Raw genomic sequence first — 17,500 nt, 5'->3', positions numbered from 1 at the left:
TGGGTTGTATGCAACCGCGCGAGCGGATTTGTTGAAATCGACCAAAGCTAATTGATTAGGCTTTGGAAGGGCGTCAATAACAGATATTGTCATCATTTTCACGAGTTTTCATTCACAAGCACCTGGGAAATAAATCTCATGTTCCCCAGGCAATAAATCCCCGGTTACCATAGTTGCAGGAAGCAGGTTATACATGGATAATCAAAAGCAAACCCAATAGAAACGCTCGGGGATTCTTCGGCTCTTTTCATTGGTGTTTCCCCAGACCAAAACAGACGACACGACACTGCTTTGCAAAGTTCCAAAAACGAACTGGCAAACTGGCAAAAGTAAACAAAAAACAAAACTACTTCATGAAAGGTCATACATTCATCAAAAACAAATGAAACCTAGCGATATGTTTTGTCTTCTTACAGAGTCATGGAGTGCGTGTATCTGTGTTTCGATACACAGACGTTCGGAGAAACACGAACGTCAAGTTCAAGTAAAACGACCCCTGACACACACATTTTGACCCGTGCACAAGACGTTGTATCGATAAACGAAGCACAAATAAGAAACAATAATAAAAGCAAAGAAAATAGCAACAAGATATGCAAACATCTAACAAAGCCGAGCAAGCAGAATGACAGGTCTAATGAAAAACAAAGAGGTACCGAGTCGGAAACAAGATCACGATTCTTTCCTTCGCTGCACGACGCAAATCTTCTGTGACCTTTGGCCCAACGTAGCTTCCACATTCGATCACTAAGCTTAATATTCACAACTGAAAGCCGAGGGGGTGGAATACCGAGATGAACCTACAGAACTGTGTGTAACAAGGGGAAGGAAAACTCGAACATCAGCATAGCGTGTGCATGGGTTTATTCATCACCTCACACCTCACACCTCAGAGCAGAAAATAACACAATAACCAGGCGGTCATGGGTCGCCTCACATCATCAGCTGGTACCGGTAGGCATCAGCTTACATACGGTCCGGGAATCAGATCAAACTGATGAAACGCAGCCAGAAGATAAAAAATGTTGTCACTGGTTCAAGATGGCACAGTGCGTAAATGGACAGTTCTAGAGCAGTACCGGACTGACTGCAGCTAAGATGATAGGGCGATAAAAGTAGTGCGCTGACCACACGCTGAAAACTCAACTTACACAATAAGTTGCTTAGAAAAACTTGCCTACAGCATACCTTTTAAACAATTTCCTAATTAAAAATGCAATTTGCCTACACAAAGAGTCTACAAGATTATGTTGCAAAATGGTCATCTTAAAATCCCTACACCGATTCAAAAGTCAGCTATGCATCGCTCGCTGGACCAATGAGACTGGGTAATTAGGTCAGCCTCTAAAGAGGTCAGTCTTGGTGAATCAGGGGAGCTAACCTACTAGCCGAAACGGTAAACAAAGAAAGGTAGCAGACGACGCAATAGCAAGTTGTGAACAATAACTAAGTTCAACTTTGCCTGTTCACATGTGCATCCTCAAACCTGACATATATTTATCCCAACATTTTATGAACTCAAAAACACAGAAAGTTGCTTTCACACGCCAGCTTTGATTGCCAGTGGTTATCCAAACGGAACTCGTGTAGTTATCAGCACGCAACTCGTGTTTCAATGCATGGCTCCCTGTGTTGATTGTGCACTTATTTTCTCACTACCAAATGATGACAAAAACGATGTTTAGTGGTCTGTTGTCAGACCAGCTTTTTTTGTCTGTCCTTCGGCCTTGGTCAATAAATATGAAACAAAAGACGATATGCTCCCCCTCGGACCGAAACAAAAGCTGGTCTGTTAACAACCCATCAAACATCTTATATTGTGTTTTCAGCGTAGCAATAGGGCCCGATATTTAGAAGAGACAAGTATAATGCCGACGAGTCGAAGACGAGTCGCATTATACTTGTTCGAGTCTAAATATCGGACCCTATTGCTACGATGAAAACACAATAGCGTTTATATCGCATATTCTGTGTCAAAATCATGTTTTTGTCAGCAACAATGGTCCATGTCGTTGATTGCAGACGACGGTTATAGTGCGCATATCCCTTTGCGCATGAAGCCACGGAAATAACTGAACATTGGAAAACCCATGGACATGTATTACGAGAAGAATCGAGATAACCGGATGTTTAGCATTACGTCAATATGCTAGGAATCATATGACGTCATGGCGTGTCATGCCTGCCTACTATATTCTGTCTGGAACTTCTGTGTAGACATTTGGGTGACAACTGCGTACATACCTGGTGTAGAGAATGTCGAAGCTGATGAAGAATCTAGAAAACTGAATTTAGATGCTGAGTGGAAGTTAAACTCGAATTTACTCTTCCACGCTCTTCAAATACTTGAGTTTGAGCCAGAGATATATTTGTTTGCTTCCTGAATTAATCGTCAGTACCCCAGATACGTAATATATCGGCCGGATCCAGAAGCGGTTAGTGTCAATGCACTTAGCATGTCGTGGTATGGATTGTGATTGTATCCTTGTCCACCGTTTTGTTTACTGACTACAAAAGATGAACAAGGACAAAGCACAAGGTGTGATAGTGGTTCCATACTGGCCAAGCCGGCCCTGGTTCCCTCGGTTAGGGAGTCTGTTGACAGAGAAGCCAAATCTTGTGTCAGCAAGGGACAATCTACTTCACATGCCTGCAAACCCAAACATGGAGCATCCCCAAGTAAAAAAGTACTACACTATGTACTATAGTATACCATAGTACTTGTACTATAGTATACTATAGTTTACTATAGTACAAGTACTATGGTACATTGAATTGTACTATGGTATACTATAGTTTACTATAGTACAAGTACTATAGTACATTGAATTGTACTATGGTGTACCATAGTTTACTATAGTACTAGTACTATAGTAAACTATAGTACAAAAAGTACTATAGTACAATACATTAGTGTGTACTATAGTACATTGTGGTACATGTACTATAGTATACTATAGTAAACTATAGTACATTTAAATGTACTATAGTATTTTGAGCACTTTTTTGCCAAAATGTACTATAGTATACTATAGTAAACTATAGTAAACTATAGTTTACTAGAGTACATGTACTACAGTTTACTAGAGTAAAGTGTAGTACAGCGTGGTACTTTCGTAGAGTACATTTGTACTATAGTACTTTTACTATAGTTTACTATAGTACAGCGTGGTATTTTTGGCATGGTACATTTGTACTATAGTACTTTTACTATAGTTTACTATAGTACAGTGTGGTACTTTTGTTGCTGTAGATTTTGTACTATAGTACTTTTACTACAGTTTACTATAGTATACTGCAGTACTTTCTTGAAAAAGTACCATAGCCTTAAAAATTACACTGGATGTAAATGTGGCCCCAATTTTTGCTGAATCAATTGTTTTGTGTGAATTGAATGTGTGTGTGCACGATCAGGCCACTCGCTGCAGTCAATCTGTCACATTTGGTAGGAAAGTAAAGGTTCATCACATGTTTTAAATTTTATTTTCATTTTTCGGCAGAGCATTAATAGTCAAACTTATGTAAGAACATTTTAAAATATCCACTAACATGTAAAAGACCCAATTAAATAATAATTTTAAATAAGGTGTCCATCTTGCACAGTGAGTAACCAAGCTGTTGATTTTTGGTAAATGTCCCAATGCAGAAACAGCTTTAATGCAATTTTTTTATAACCCTGTTAACCAGAACAAGTAATAATAAAATGCACGAAACAGATTTATCATAGCACTCTTCTTTGTGGGAATTCATCTTTAGCACAACACATATTTTCTCAAAATTATCTCCCCTACAGCCAAGTTAAATTTCTATGATTAGCTTTGAAAGTGACCATGCATACATCAGTACATGAAAACTCTGTGAACAATCAAAGGAGACAATGATTGTCCCTATTATTGACCGGAACTCTACCCCAATCTGAACTTGAATAATGCAAACTATCAAGCTGACTTCATGTCATCTAACCCTGTATGTGTGTGACCTTACACAGATACAGTTATTGAGTTACTTTCTTTCTTTATTTGGTGTTTAACGTCGTTTTCAACCATTCAAGGTTATATCGCGATGGGGAAAGGGGGGAGATGGGATAGAGCCACTTGTCAATTGTTTCTTGTTCACAAAAGCACTAATCAAAAATTTGCTTCAGGGGCTTGCAACGTAGTACAATATATGACCTTACTGGGAGAATGCAAGTTTCCAGTACAAAGGACTTAACATGTCTTACATACTGCTTGACTAAAATCTTCACAAAAATTGACTATATTCTATACAAGAAACACTTAACAAGGGTAAAAGGAGAAACAGAATCCGTTAGTCGCCTCTTACGACATGCTGGGGAGCATCGGGTAGATTCTTCCCCCTAACCCGCGGGGGGTTATTGAGTTACAACGATCTTGCTTCAAACACATTCAAAATAATACCATTTCTCTGTTATTATTATTAATTTCTGTGAACTTAAAAGTTTATGAGGGTCAATTTTACATGGGTCACATCTACAGGTCATCCAACTTCAATAGCCTGTAAAGTATCAAAAATCTAGCTTTCAAAACATTTCAGAAAAATAAGAACACATGCTTTCGCAACACATCCTTGATATTTGTCAAAAATGTGGTTTTGAAAAATGCCAAATGTGGTCATGTTTGAAATTGATCAAACCATAGCAGTATGTTAACTTTGTAAAGTCTATCCCGAAAACCATCCAAGAAAACAACAATGTTCAATTCTGTCTACCCATTGTAAGTCAGCCTAATTATGCTCCCCATCAGTGACATTCTCCTGACCTGGTGAGTCAAAACTCACTAAATGTCCAATGGAGAGTTTTCAGCATGCAACCAGAAAGTATATAGTGTGGTGTTATGTCCCTTTTTTTCAAAACAGGGTTATATATGTGGCAATAATCACATGAAATGTTCTCTGTCCTCCACATCTGTTTGATTTGTGATTGGTGTCCAGATTATTTGCTACAGGCATCTGATTAAGTTTATTGTAGCTGCTGTCCGGTTCCCTTTGCCAGTGATATCTGCTTTCCTGTTCTGTAACTTGTATTTATGTTCGCCGATGGCACCCGCTGAATAGTTTTGGTTGTTCTCCAATGGCATCTAGCTAGCTGCTTTGACGTCTGTAAGTGGTATCAAGGTCCTTCACCATGCAGTCATCTGCTGGAAGTGAACAGGAGGCTCTCTTGCTTATGACACCCACACCAGAGCATGGAATGAAACCTGCAATGACACAGCAGTATGACTATGAGAAAGCATGCAGACTGAAGCAAAGAGGGCCAAACTTTAAGAGAATGATAATGAAACCTAACTTAAAGTGCCGTGGCTTTTAGTGCATATATATCTAACTTTTAAAAGTTGTGTCCGTCTGTGTGTGTATTATGATGACTAAAGGCTCCGAAACAGCTGCACCGACTGAGACGGTGGTGGTGGTGGGGGTTTGAAACGTGCTGGTGCGTGTATGTTTGTGCTTGCGTGTGTGCAGGCATGAATATGAATGTCTTTGTCAGTATGTGTGTGTGTGTGTGTGTGTGTGTGTGTGTGAATTTATGAATACAATTGAAGGCACAGTAAGCCTCCCGTAAACCATCACAGATACGGTCAGGCTTTTACACACAGACTACAGTACAAACACCCTTTCATTTAAACACTCACCGATTGAGAACATCCTAGGTGCCCTCCATAAAGAGCGAACAATTTTCAAATAATTTATTTTTGCGTGGTTTATCTTACCCCTGAGCCATCGTGAACCAGTGTGATCCAGTTTCCCTTTTTTCACAATGTAGTCGTCAGTTAGTCATTTGAATGCGACTCCATGTGAGCTTATCTACAATAGCACGTTTTTATGCACGAAACAAACGGCTGTGGTTCACAAAAACTCTAGCGATGGTTTTTGACTGTTGAGAGGAACGGTGATATATGCATAAACCGCCGTCTGCTACGACCCTTGCGTGACCCTGCTTCCGGGCTTTTCTTTTTTCAAACTTTCACAACTTCGAATTGTACTGATCTTGTCTTGATGAAAAAAGAATTCTTTTATGATTAAAGAATGTTTGTGTGACAAGCTGTCAATTTATTATTTAGATTTTAAAAGTTAGGTCTAGCGCAAAAACGCACCACGGTCCAAAAACATTCTGATAATCATCGATCCACGGCTATCACCAGTTTACATCGATAGAATGAGACCCGAAGGGAAGTAACTCATTTTTGACCTGAGTTCAATCGGCAAAATTAATTCTTTAAAAATTGCTCGCTCTTTACGTAGGGCACCTAGGATATTCCCGTTTGGTGAGCGTTCAAATGGAAGGGTGTTTGTACTGTGTGTAAAAGCCTGACAGTATCTGTGATGGTTTACGGGAGGCTTACTGTCCGGGCGTGATTTCTGGTATTGAATAGTCATAACAGCCGTCCAGCACCAAAACGAGGCGCCATTGTTGTAGAGGACCAAGTCCACGAAAATAAATTCTTTGAAAATTTTTCACGCTCGACAGAAAGCAGCCAGGATGTTCCCGTTCGGTGAGCATTCAAATGGAAGTATGCTTGTACTGTATGTAGACGCTCGGGGAGCTCTGTGATGGTTTACGGGAGGCTTACTGTGCCTTTAATGCATGCTACATCTATACACACCCAAGAAGATAAGGCGCTCAGCAGGTCTGCACTCATGTTGATCCATTATGTCGGAAACAGGCAGGAATTGGATCCTCCACCCGACAGTCACTGAGCTACAGTGCTGCTCTCAGCTATAAGCAAGAGAAAGCAGCTTGAGTGTTTCATCGCATATAATTCCAGTGTTTGCATACTATACTCCATAGCGATTAGCTGAAACTATTTAGCTAAAACATTAAACTATTATCAGTGGAATACCAAAGGGGTGGCATATGTCATCCAAAATATAAGGCAATTTAAAGTGTGATTGACGGGACAGAAGCGTTTCAATGATACAAATAGAGAACACTACATAGCCTACTGTGTGTTACTGGGTTTACACAAGTAAAAATGAATATTATTTCTTCTTCTGTTTCTTCGTTCATGGGCTTAAGACTCCCACGTTCACTCATGTGGATTTTTACGTGTATGGCCGCCATTCAGACAGCATACGCCAATTTCGGGGGAGGCATGCTGGGTATTTTCGTGTTTCTATAACCCACCGAACTCCCACATGGTTTACAGGATCTTTTCCGTGCGCACTTGGTCTTGTGCTTGCGTGTACAATGCGCCCGTCGTGAATATTTCAATATTTGAAAAGCAATAAGTGTAAATCTGGTGCCACACAGCAAGCCATGAAGTATTCTGTTTTCAATTCCTACGTACCGGAGAGATAACCCATGTAGTAACTAAACCATACACGCACATATATGCATATCATTGAGGTCATGGCAAGCTGGTCTGGCAGGGACCTTATATATTCCACTGCTCATGATTACAAAGTCACAGATGCAAAGTCATTCTCGTAACACGTTTGGGCTTGCCATTTTCTCGCGAGTGTTTTGAGAATGAAGTTTGTCTCGGAGATTTTGCATAAGCAGTGGAAAATGACATCCCTGACAGACATGTTGTTTGAACCAACCTCATTTACATGATAGACACGCCTGTGAAGAGATGGTTCATTTATCACATCATGACACATGGGTGGTATCTCTCAGGTAGGCAAAACAATATATATCTAAATGCACCAATTTACCTCAAGCACTCAGCAGGTCTGCACATATGTTGATCCATTAGGTCAAAAAACCACCAGAACTCGATATGTTGTCCTAAAGTCACAGATACAGTGGAACCCCCCAAGGATCCTGAAAAAATAATTAAAAATGAAGAGCCAACACTTGTACAAATTATCTGTCTTTGTACATGTTATACAAGCACATACACAAATAAATCTGCTTGCACTATGCTGGCTTTAGGCATGTGTAATAAAATTATTTTGGGGGAGCTTCTCGATTCAACCGGGAACTTTTGTTGTTGTCAAAAGCAATTTATGCCTCAAACATTCTCCCACTCTAAGACTGAACTATGCATTCAGTATGTGTTGATATCTGACTTAAACTCACAAAAATAACAAAGGCTAGTTTGTAAAAAGACACTGATTTGAAAAGAAAATTTAAATTCAATTACATATTATTATGTACTATATAATCTGTTCTGGGGCTTTTTTCCAGGTCTTTTAAAAAAGGATGTTCACAAACAATAACAAACACATTTTCAATCCAATGAATGTTTGCAGCACTGTCAGCCGGACAGAAATGACAGTATGTTGACAAAGCCGTGATAAAAACATAACCTGCAGTCCTACCTTAGCGCAAAGAAGTATGAATGGTCTCTGTGTACTCTACAATCTCTGACTGTGGCCCTATGTAAAGGTCGAAAAGAGCTGGCTGTGCTTGGCCATTAAGAAAAATTTCAGTTAATTCAGATTTGTACAAGGAGAGCATAAAAGCATACATTCACAGCATGTATGTCTTGTTATTGCTATAGGTCTATATATCTATGCCACAATGACACAGCAAATACGTACATTCATACAGACATATTCATTTACTCATATAATTTAAATTATATAGCACCACAGGAATATGTTAATATCAAAATCTAATATGAAATTTCCTACACACACCCATGAAGTTCAAGCCCTAAGCAGTTCTGCACACATGTTGATCCAGGAGGTCCAAACACACCCTGCACTTGTTGTCCAACAGTCACTGCTCCAGTGAAACCCTCCATTTAGGACCCTGAAAGATATAACAAGTTCCATAAAGTGATACAAAACTTTTTGTTGTTGTCCTTATCTGCTGAAGGAGCACCTCCTGTCGCTTCACAGCATCTGTAACACAAGAGAGGACTGAGTATCCAGCCAGAAATTTCATGACTGTATTTTTATAATGATGATCAACAAAACTTTTTAAGGGCTTTTAAAATGATATGACAAATATAAAGTCAGATGCACTTCACCCATTGTTATACTTAAACATAGAACTAAGGCTTGCTCATACAGTGGAACTCCTCTTGTTAGACCTCAAAATATCTGAGAAAAATAGGCCTTAAAAAGGACCCCTGGGTGTCTTAAAAAGGCCGTTGATTGATGATTCACAAAGGTTATTCACAGAAAATATGAAAAAAGCAAGGTCCTAAAAGGGAGTGTGTCTTTAAGTGTGTGTGTCTGTCTGTGCATCACAATTAAGGGCTAAACAAAAACAAACACACACCCAAGAAAAGCAAAATTTGTTTGAAAATTTGATCAAACTCCAAGACAGTGAATCAAACAAGAAATGTCCATCACTGATTCAGACGCAGTTTATATTTGAATGTATGTGTGTGTGTTGCAAACATTACACAAAAGTGGATCATAAATACCAAATTCAGCTATGCTAGTACAATATAATTGCAAATTACATTAAATTTGAAATGAAATTTTATAATTTGTTGTTAATAATTTACTTACTGGTTAAAGAGTACAACTTTTCACAATTTCAGCACAGAGAATGGAATCCTTGGTGTCTGCTTCCTTTTCTATCTGAATGACTCATTGGTACAGCCATCTGTCATCACCCTGCCGACTGTTTTTTTGACCTGGAGTCCAGAAGCTTCCCCACCAACTCAGGCAGTTTTGTTTTTCACTAAAAGTAAAAGAATAAAGGTCAAATAGATTTGCACAAAGGAATAAAAAGAGGTTTCCAAGTAATCCAAATAAAGCATGCAGAAATAAAAACACAAAAAGTAACATCAAACAGTTTTGCCTCTTGTGCCCCCAAGACACTGGAATAATTACAGGCCACCAGATAGGCCGTCCATCACTGAAAATGAACAGAAAAACTTGATGTTTAAATATGTGTGTGTGTGTGTCAGTGTGTGTGTGTGTGTGTGTGTGTGTGTTATACAAGTGGTACGGGTAATTTAAGACAAGAGTGTCACTTACTTGTTGTCCCTGTCAGTGTAAACTTTCAGCACAAAGAAGAATGGAAACATTGGTGTTTTTGTCGGTTCCGTTCCAATTGAATGATTTGGTACAGCCATGCCATCAAGTTGATCAACCAGCTCACTGTTCCTGTTACCAGTTCAACCTCTTTTCCACATTGCCGACAGATTTTTAATCTGAAAAAGTCATGTATACATGTTTTCAAAATGGGAATTTACAAGTAAACAGTTAACGAAATAGTCCGCCTCTGTCACGTACTCCCCACGAACACCACCATGTGGGGCAGCCAGATCCAGATAGAATCAACAAACAAGTAAAACTCAAAGTAAAAACATCAAACTCAAACTCAAAGAGAAAAAAACCAACCAGACGGCCCAATGGTCACTGTAATTGTATCAGATTCAGATTCTCACAATGTAGGTATGTTACAAAAAAATTCAAAATTTTCATTTAACATTTTGATCTATATCACTTGAAAGAGCAGAAAATCAGCATTCCAATGGTATATATAACTTTGAGATTGGATAAGTGTAACCCGAGTTATGAATTTTTAAAGTAATAAAATTCGTAATAGAGGCAAAGAGGAAAAATTGAAACCATTTTTGACATTTTTCAGCTAAAATTAACTGTAACTCACACATTTGTTTATCAATATTGTTCAATTTGGTATCAAAAGAAAGGTTCAGAGCTCTATCTAAACAACTATAAAAAATGTAAAAAAAAATTTTATTTTTATTTTTTTTAGTAAGTTAGTATGAAACTGAGAGCAGACGAACTTTACCGACCGCCATGTTGGATGTGAATACAACATGGGTGACAATCCGGGCGCAAAGCGGCGCATCCGTTAAAAGGTACTTCGCATCGCTTTATCGACTTGAAACTTTGGGAAACAGCAGGAAAATGGTCAAACTAACTGTTCAGAGGGGTCTCATAAGAGTTCAAAGGCTATAAATTGGTTTATAAAAGTACCTCTTTTGTGTCTTCTTCGCCCGATATTCTGGCCGGCGAGCTCGACAGTGTTGGACTCGCCATCTTTCTCAATCTTAAAGTCAAGAATGTGCTCTACGTCTTCGACAGGGTGCCCATGTGATGTAAATTTGGACAAGAATAGAAAAGAGGACCCCAAAACAGAGACAGTGTGAGTGATCAGAAAATGGGGGGCCATTTTCAATGACGTCAAAAATTGAGCTGCGCACGCATTTTGTAACATACCTACACATTGGTATAAACTTTGCAAATCTCAAAAATATTCGGATACGGGTAGTGACAGTGATAGTGAAAAAGAGTTGTGGGAGTAAAGAATAATTATACGTACTCCTCACTCGATAGTCGATGACTTGGCAGTTACAGTAACAGTTGCAAATCACTCGATAACTCCTGAGCGAATCTGGATACGATTACGTGGAAAACTCTTGAAGGCTTACTTCTCAGTCCAGATCCATCTTCTGCTCTCTGAATTATGGTTACACTCTCTTGGTGGGTTCCTTTCGTGATGTTGTAGCCCGCTTTTTTCCAATCTCCCTGGTGCAAACACTTTCTTCGTTCGTTCGTTGAAAATCAGTTACTAGTGCTGTCCCTTGATTTACTTCGGAGTGGTCTCCTCTTCGATTTTTAAGGGACATAACTCTCGCATGCGAACCCTTTCTTCGTATCGAAAGTAGCCGGCTCAGTTTGTTTTTGTTTTTGTTTGGTCTTGTGTTTGATGACTTTGCTAGTCCAATATTTTATGTATATATATACTCAACCAAAACTTAAATGTTTTTACTAGTTATTTAATTTTATGAGTTACAGTTCCTTTTAGGTACTGCTCTGTTCATTTTAGCATGTGCATAGATATGCAACGCACACAAGTGTGTGTGTGTGTGTGTGTGTGTGACGGTGTGTGAGTTTACGCAGTATGTGTGTGTATGGGGGATGTGTGTATGGGGGGGGGGTGTGGGGGTATATGTGTGTGTGTGTGTGTGTGTGTGTGTGTGTGTGTGTGTGTGTGTGTGTGTGTGTGTGTGTGTGTGTGTGTGTGTGTTTTTCGGTAAGCGAATATCAGTCAGCGGTTTGTGTGTGTGCATGCGTGTGGGCGTGAGTGCGGCATGTGCGTGTGCGTGTGTGTGCGTGCGTGTGTGTGTGTGTGTGTGTGTGCAGTCTTTTGCTTACGTTTACAATTATTCTCTGTATATGTTCCAAGGCAGGGCCGGACTAGGCAAAGAGGAGAGAGGGGGGGGGGGGGTTGCCAGTGGTGGTCCAGGGGGATGTTCTCCCTGGCGGGGTCAAGGGGCAGAGCCCCTTGTGGGGGTCAGGGGGCAAAGCCCCCTGAAGCTGATGGGTAGGTCATATTCTGAGATAGGAAAATGGTCGCTCCTTGCATCAAACGGCATAAAATAAACAATAATAACAAATGTTTTAAATAAGTGAGGTACATGTTTAGGCTAGGGGGGGGGGTTGCGCAACCCCCATAACACCCCCCCCCCCCCGGTAGTCCGGCCCTGCAAGGACAGGTTGGAAGTTGAGGCTAAGCCTAAAACCTTTATCCTGACGTAACAAAGTTAATTATGATCTCTCTCTCTCTCTCTCTCTCTCTCTCTCTCTCTCTCTCTCTCTCTCTCTCTCTCTCTCTCTCTCTCTCTCTCTCTCTCTCTCTCTCTCTCTCTCTCTGTTAAGCATTCGATGTGTACATATTCCATAACCTTTTTTTTAAATCTCATATTGTGTGTGTGTGTGTGTGTGTGTGTGTGTGTGTGTGTGTGTGTGTGTGTGTGTGTGTGTGTGTGTGTGTGTGTGTGTGTGTGTGTGAATGTCCGTGTATATGATGTGATTAGAATAGGGGTGCCTCTCTGCATGGGTGAAAAAACACTTGTTTGTAATGCTTGTATGCCACAACGCTCTCTCTGTCTCTCTCTGTCTCTCTCTGTCTCTCTCTCTCTCTCTCTCTCTCTCTCTCTCTCTCTCTCTCTCTCTCTCTCTCTCAAATTATTTAAAATGAAACAATATTGTACACACACCAAAATTAAGTCAACTTCAGGTCAAACCAAGAACTTTGCACTTGATCCTACATGAAGAATTATTTTGGCAAACGTTAAATTTAACATAAAAAAGGTATTGTTTCAAAATTTCACTGCAGACCATTTTACTAAGCGTTTCGGGCGGGCGGGAAATAGCTCAGTCGGTAGAGGCGCTGTCTTCAAAACCAGTTGTCGCAATCGGCGTGGGTTCGATCCCCACGTTCGGCGAGGGATTTATTTCCTAGAGTCAACTTTGTGCAGACTCTCCTCGGTGGCCGCATGCACACGATAAAGAACCCAAGTTTACAGCGAAAGTCTCAGGGCTCGGAAACATGAATACACGCATGCAGGAAACAAAATGTGTGGGTATCGCCGTATACTGTATGGCAGCTCGCTTTCCCCATGGAGAAAGCAGCCCGAATTTCCATGAGGGCAACCTCACAGGACTATATAAAATCTTATCCTTATCGCGTATCCTTATCCTTTAACTTTTAAAGCAATTGTTAACCCTTACACTGGTGCAATTCTGTAACACATGTCACATAGCCACTGGTGAATTAACAGAGAGAAAAAGAACAAAAAACGGTCATATAGGTTTTCGCATCCATGGAAGGTAATCGGAACCGACCAAACAGACTGAGCCAGTAGCGCGACATATGTCGTGACAACCAGGTGACAGTATACGTAAAGTAGCGCGACATATGTCGCGACAACCAGCCTAAGGGTTAAATTCTCTTTTGAAAACTTTTTTGTGAGAAGCGTTTCCAGCTAACGTTAATGAAAAATTAATTTCACATTTGATGCTAACTGTTTACAAAAAACTAACTATACTTATGTACATCTGACGTTACAAAAGTCCTTTCTCCTAAGTGAATATGTGCGTTCCCACGTGTTTGTGTGTGTGCACGTGCGAGCGTGTGTGTGACTGTGTGTGTGTGACGGTGTGTGTGTGGTGGTGGTGTGTGTGTGTGTGTGTGTGTGTGTGAGCACAAAGTATTCCTACGTGTATTTTGCAAATGCACAGTTAACAAGTTTGAAAATATCTCATGTCATCTCCAACAAACGGCTTAATTCACACACACGCACGCACAAAACATAATGAATCTTATATGTATGACTACCTTGTAAAAACACACACAACACGTTTACATGCACAACTGGTGATATAAAACACAATTTTAAAAACAATGTTTTTTTAATCAAATTTAAACAAAAAAAGTAATACTTAGCTGATAAGTTATATCAATAAAACAATAAAAATAAAAACACAAAATGCATGTATACTATTACTACTATACTGTACCGCAGTACTATGTACTGTAGTACTATAGTACAAAGTACCACAGTGTACCATAGTACAAAGTACTTCGTACCATAGTACTACTGTAGTACAAGGTACATCACAAAAAAGTACCATAGTACAAAGTACTAGGTACTATAGTACTACTGTAGTACATGGTACATTCAATAAAAAGTACCATAGTACAAAGTACTAGGTACTATAGTACTACTGTAGTACATGGTACATTCACTAAAAAGTACCATAGTACAAAGTACAAAGTACTATACTGTACCACAAAGTACTATAGTACATGGTACATTTACTACACAGTACTATAGTACAAAGTACCATGTACTACAGTATGTACTATAGTACATGGTACATTTACTATAGTTTACTATAGTACAGGGTACATTTACTATAGTTTACTATAGTATACTATAGTACATCGTGTGGTACTTTTTCAGCTGGGTCGGCTCAGAAAAACACTGCACATTCTTATTTGCAAAGTATCAGAGGTAGGCTCAGAAGCAGAGGACTTTCGCAGCAAGCAGCCTCAGTGGTCTGCGCATCCTGGAGAACAGGGACAGCTAAACTGTACGCCGTATACATCAACAAGTGGAAAATGTATGCGAGTAAAAGAGGCATTGATCCGGTTCACCCTTTTGTAATCAATGCAGTCAATTTCCTAGGAACATTGTTTGCTGCTGGACAAAGTTATAGTAGTATCTGTGTTGCGAGATCAGCACTTTCAGGCTACCTTGAAATAGAAGACTGTGGCAATTTTGGTGAACACAGATTGGTTAAGCGGTTTGTAAAGGGGAATTTTGAATTGAGACCATCTTTCCCTGAGTACTCTGCTACGTGGGACGTAGATACAGTTCTCTCTTATCTAGAGAATCTTATCCCATTGGGAAAATTGACTTTAATAGAATTATCAAGCAATTGCTGCATTGATTGCTATCCTATCCGGACAAAGGTGTCAGACAATTCACTTCCTTTCTTTGTCGTCAATGAAACTTACAGGCTACAAGTGTGTGTTTCATATAAACTCAGTGATGAAACAATCAAAGAAAGGAAAACATGTAGCTCCAATTGAGTTATTGTCGTTTGACAAAAATCCTAATCTGTGTGTAATTGCAACCCTCAAATAATATTTACGTCGTACACAGGACTTGAGAGACACAGATAAACTGTTTGTAAGTTATCAAAAGCCTCATGGATATATTTCCAAAGATACACTGGCTCGGTGGATTAGAGACACTCTGAGTAGAGCAGGTGTGGATACCTCTTTGTTCACGGCTCACAGCACCAGATCTGCAAGTACGTCGGCAGCGGCTGCCAGGGGCACGCCAATTGACGTCATAATGAAAGCTGCCGGATGGTCGTCGGAGTCCACCTTTGCCCGTTTTTACAAAAAGACACCTTCGGTTAACATGGGTCAAGTCTTACTGGACTCTTTTCTCAAGAAAGATTGAGGTGAGTGATTTCGTCAAAGAATATAACTTGACAGTTTGGAAGGTTACAGTGGGGATAAACATGTACACATATATCTAAACATTCCTTGATATAAACGTCCTGGCATGTTGAGGCTAAATTACCACAAACATGCGAGTACTTACCTTGTGTAAGTTGAAGCTTGTTTCGGATTTGGCCGATACATGTTACAGGAACGTTTATGTCAAGTCCCACCCTAATCCTGTGGAAATAAAAATCCCAGCCCTTGGGTTACGTTATAGTCTAGTTCTCTTGACGGAGAATAATTAATTAGTGTACATGTTGTATGTATTATAAATGTTCTGAAGAGTGAGCTTGCGCATGCGCGTTCTTCTATGACTTGACATAAACGTTCCTGTAACATGTATCGGCCAAATCCGAAACAAGCTTCAACTTACACAAGGTAAGTACTCGCATGTTTGTGGTAATTACAATGAAAGATAACTCTGTACCTTTCTCGTCACTAGAGAAATCATTTCAAGCAGTTACTGAGATCACCTACACAATCATATAAACCGTCGGTTTGAAACGAAACGATGGCGAAACAGGCTGGGCTTTTGTCACAACTGCCATCAAAATAACAACAAAATCAACAATAAACTCAACAAGGATGTGTCCATTTCGTATCGTATGAGCATCCCACTTTTTTATGACCTCCCTCAACCCCCAACAAGAGTCGTCATTCTCTCCGACTCAAAATCAGCTCTGACTACTCTCCACAATTGTTTCAGAAACCGGGCAGAGCTTCAGGCGGAAATATTGTTCATCTGCCACCAAGTCATTGAGCTGCGGCTCTGTGAAGATATTGGGTAGTTTTCTGGGAATTGCACACACACACACCAGCACACACACGCGCGAACGCACGCATACACACACACACACACACACACATACCACTACACACACACCACACACACACACACACACACACACACACACACACACACACACACACACACAAACACACACACATACACATGCGCTCGGAATCGAGAGGTTGCGTGTTCAACCCTGGCTCAGGCCGCTATTTTCTCCCCCCTTTCCTAACCTAGGCGGTGGGTTCAAGTGCTAGTCTTTCGGATGAGACGAAAAACCGAGGTCCCTTCGTGTACACTACATTGGGGGTGCACGTTAAAGATCCCACGATTGACAAAAGGGTCTTTCCTGGCAAAATTGCATAGGCATAGCTAAAAATGTCCACCAAATACCCGTGTGACTTGGAATAATAGGCCGTGAAAAGTAGGATATGCGCCGAAATGGCTGCAATCTGGTGGCCGATGTGAATGCGTGATATATTGTGTAAAAAATTACATCTCACACGGCATAAATAAATCCCTGCGCCTTGAATATGTGCGCGATATAAATTGCATAAAATAATAATTAAAAAAAATTAAAAAATACCTGCGCTTAGAACTGTACCCACGGAATACGCGCGATATCAGCCTCATATTGATTGATTGATTGATACCACTACACACACACACACACACACACACACACACACACACACACACACACACACACACACACACACACACATACACTGACACACACACAAACACACACACACATAGACACACACACATACCACTACACACACACATACACACACACACATACACACATACATACACATACACACACACACAGACACACACACACACACATACCACTACACGCACACACACACAAACACACACATGATTTTATTCCCCTGGTTGGACACTTTTTTCATACTCACGAGATTCGATTCTTGTTAATGTTAAAGTCCTAACGGCTTGCGAGGGCGGAATGAAGCTCTCTCTTCTTTTCTTTCTTTCTT

General features: G+C 40.1%; 1 protein-coding gene and 1 long non-coding RNA gene across 3 annotated transcripts in view; one reads left to right on the top strand and one right to left on the bottom strand.

The window, feature by feature from the left end:
* The window catches only part of LOC138946605 (myosin heavy chain, embryonic smooth muscle isoform-like), a 95,299-nt gene extending 93,227 nt beyond the window's left edge, over positions 1 to 2,072 (top strand). Inside the window, exon 8 of the mRNA XM_070318050.1 lies at positions 1,995 to 2,072. Coding sequence (XP_070174151.1) covers positions 1,995 to 2,072 — 78 coding nt within the window. The remainder of the gene's footprint in view (positions 1 to 1,994) is intronic.
* A 1,394-nt stretch (positions 2,073 to 3,466) lies between these two features.
* On the bottom strand, positions 3,467 to 11,685 carry LOC138947795 (uncharacterized). 2 transcript variants are annotated; one of them, XR_011449805.1, is made up of 7 exons: positions 11,219 to 11,685; positions 9,904 to 10,079; positions 9,430 to 9,604; positions 8,605 to 8,719; positions 7,675 to 7,783; positions 6,621 to 6,733; positions 3,467 to 5,216 (listed from the first exon to the last, which is right to left on the bottom strand). It is a non-coding gene; the product is annotated as an uncharacterized lncRNA (long non-coding RNA). The 2 variants fall into 2 exon arrangements; XR_011449804.1 differs by lacking the exon at positions 11,219 to 11,685 and having other exon boundaries at positions 9,904 to 10,259.
* Between the last annotated feature and the right edge of the window lie 5,815 nt (positions 11,686 to 17,500).

The sequence above is a fragment of the Littorina saxatilis genome, linkage group LG14 (assembly GCF_037325665.1).
Source record: "Littorina saxatilis isolate snail1 linkage group LG14, US_GU_Lsax_2.0, whole genome shotgun sequence".
In the NCBI taxonomy this organism is placed as follows: domain Eukaryota; kingdom Metazoa; phylum Mollusca; class Gastropoda; order Littorinimorpha; family Littorinidae; genus Littorina; species Littorina saxatilis.
The sequence above is the reverse complement of the archived record's forward strand: the minus strand, read 5'-3'. Positions and strand labels throughout refer to the sequence as shown.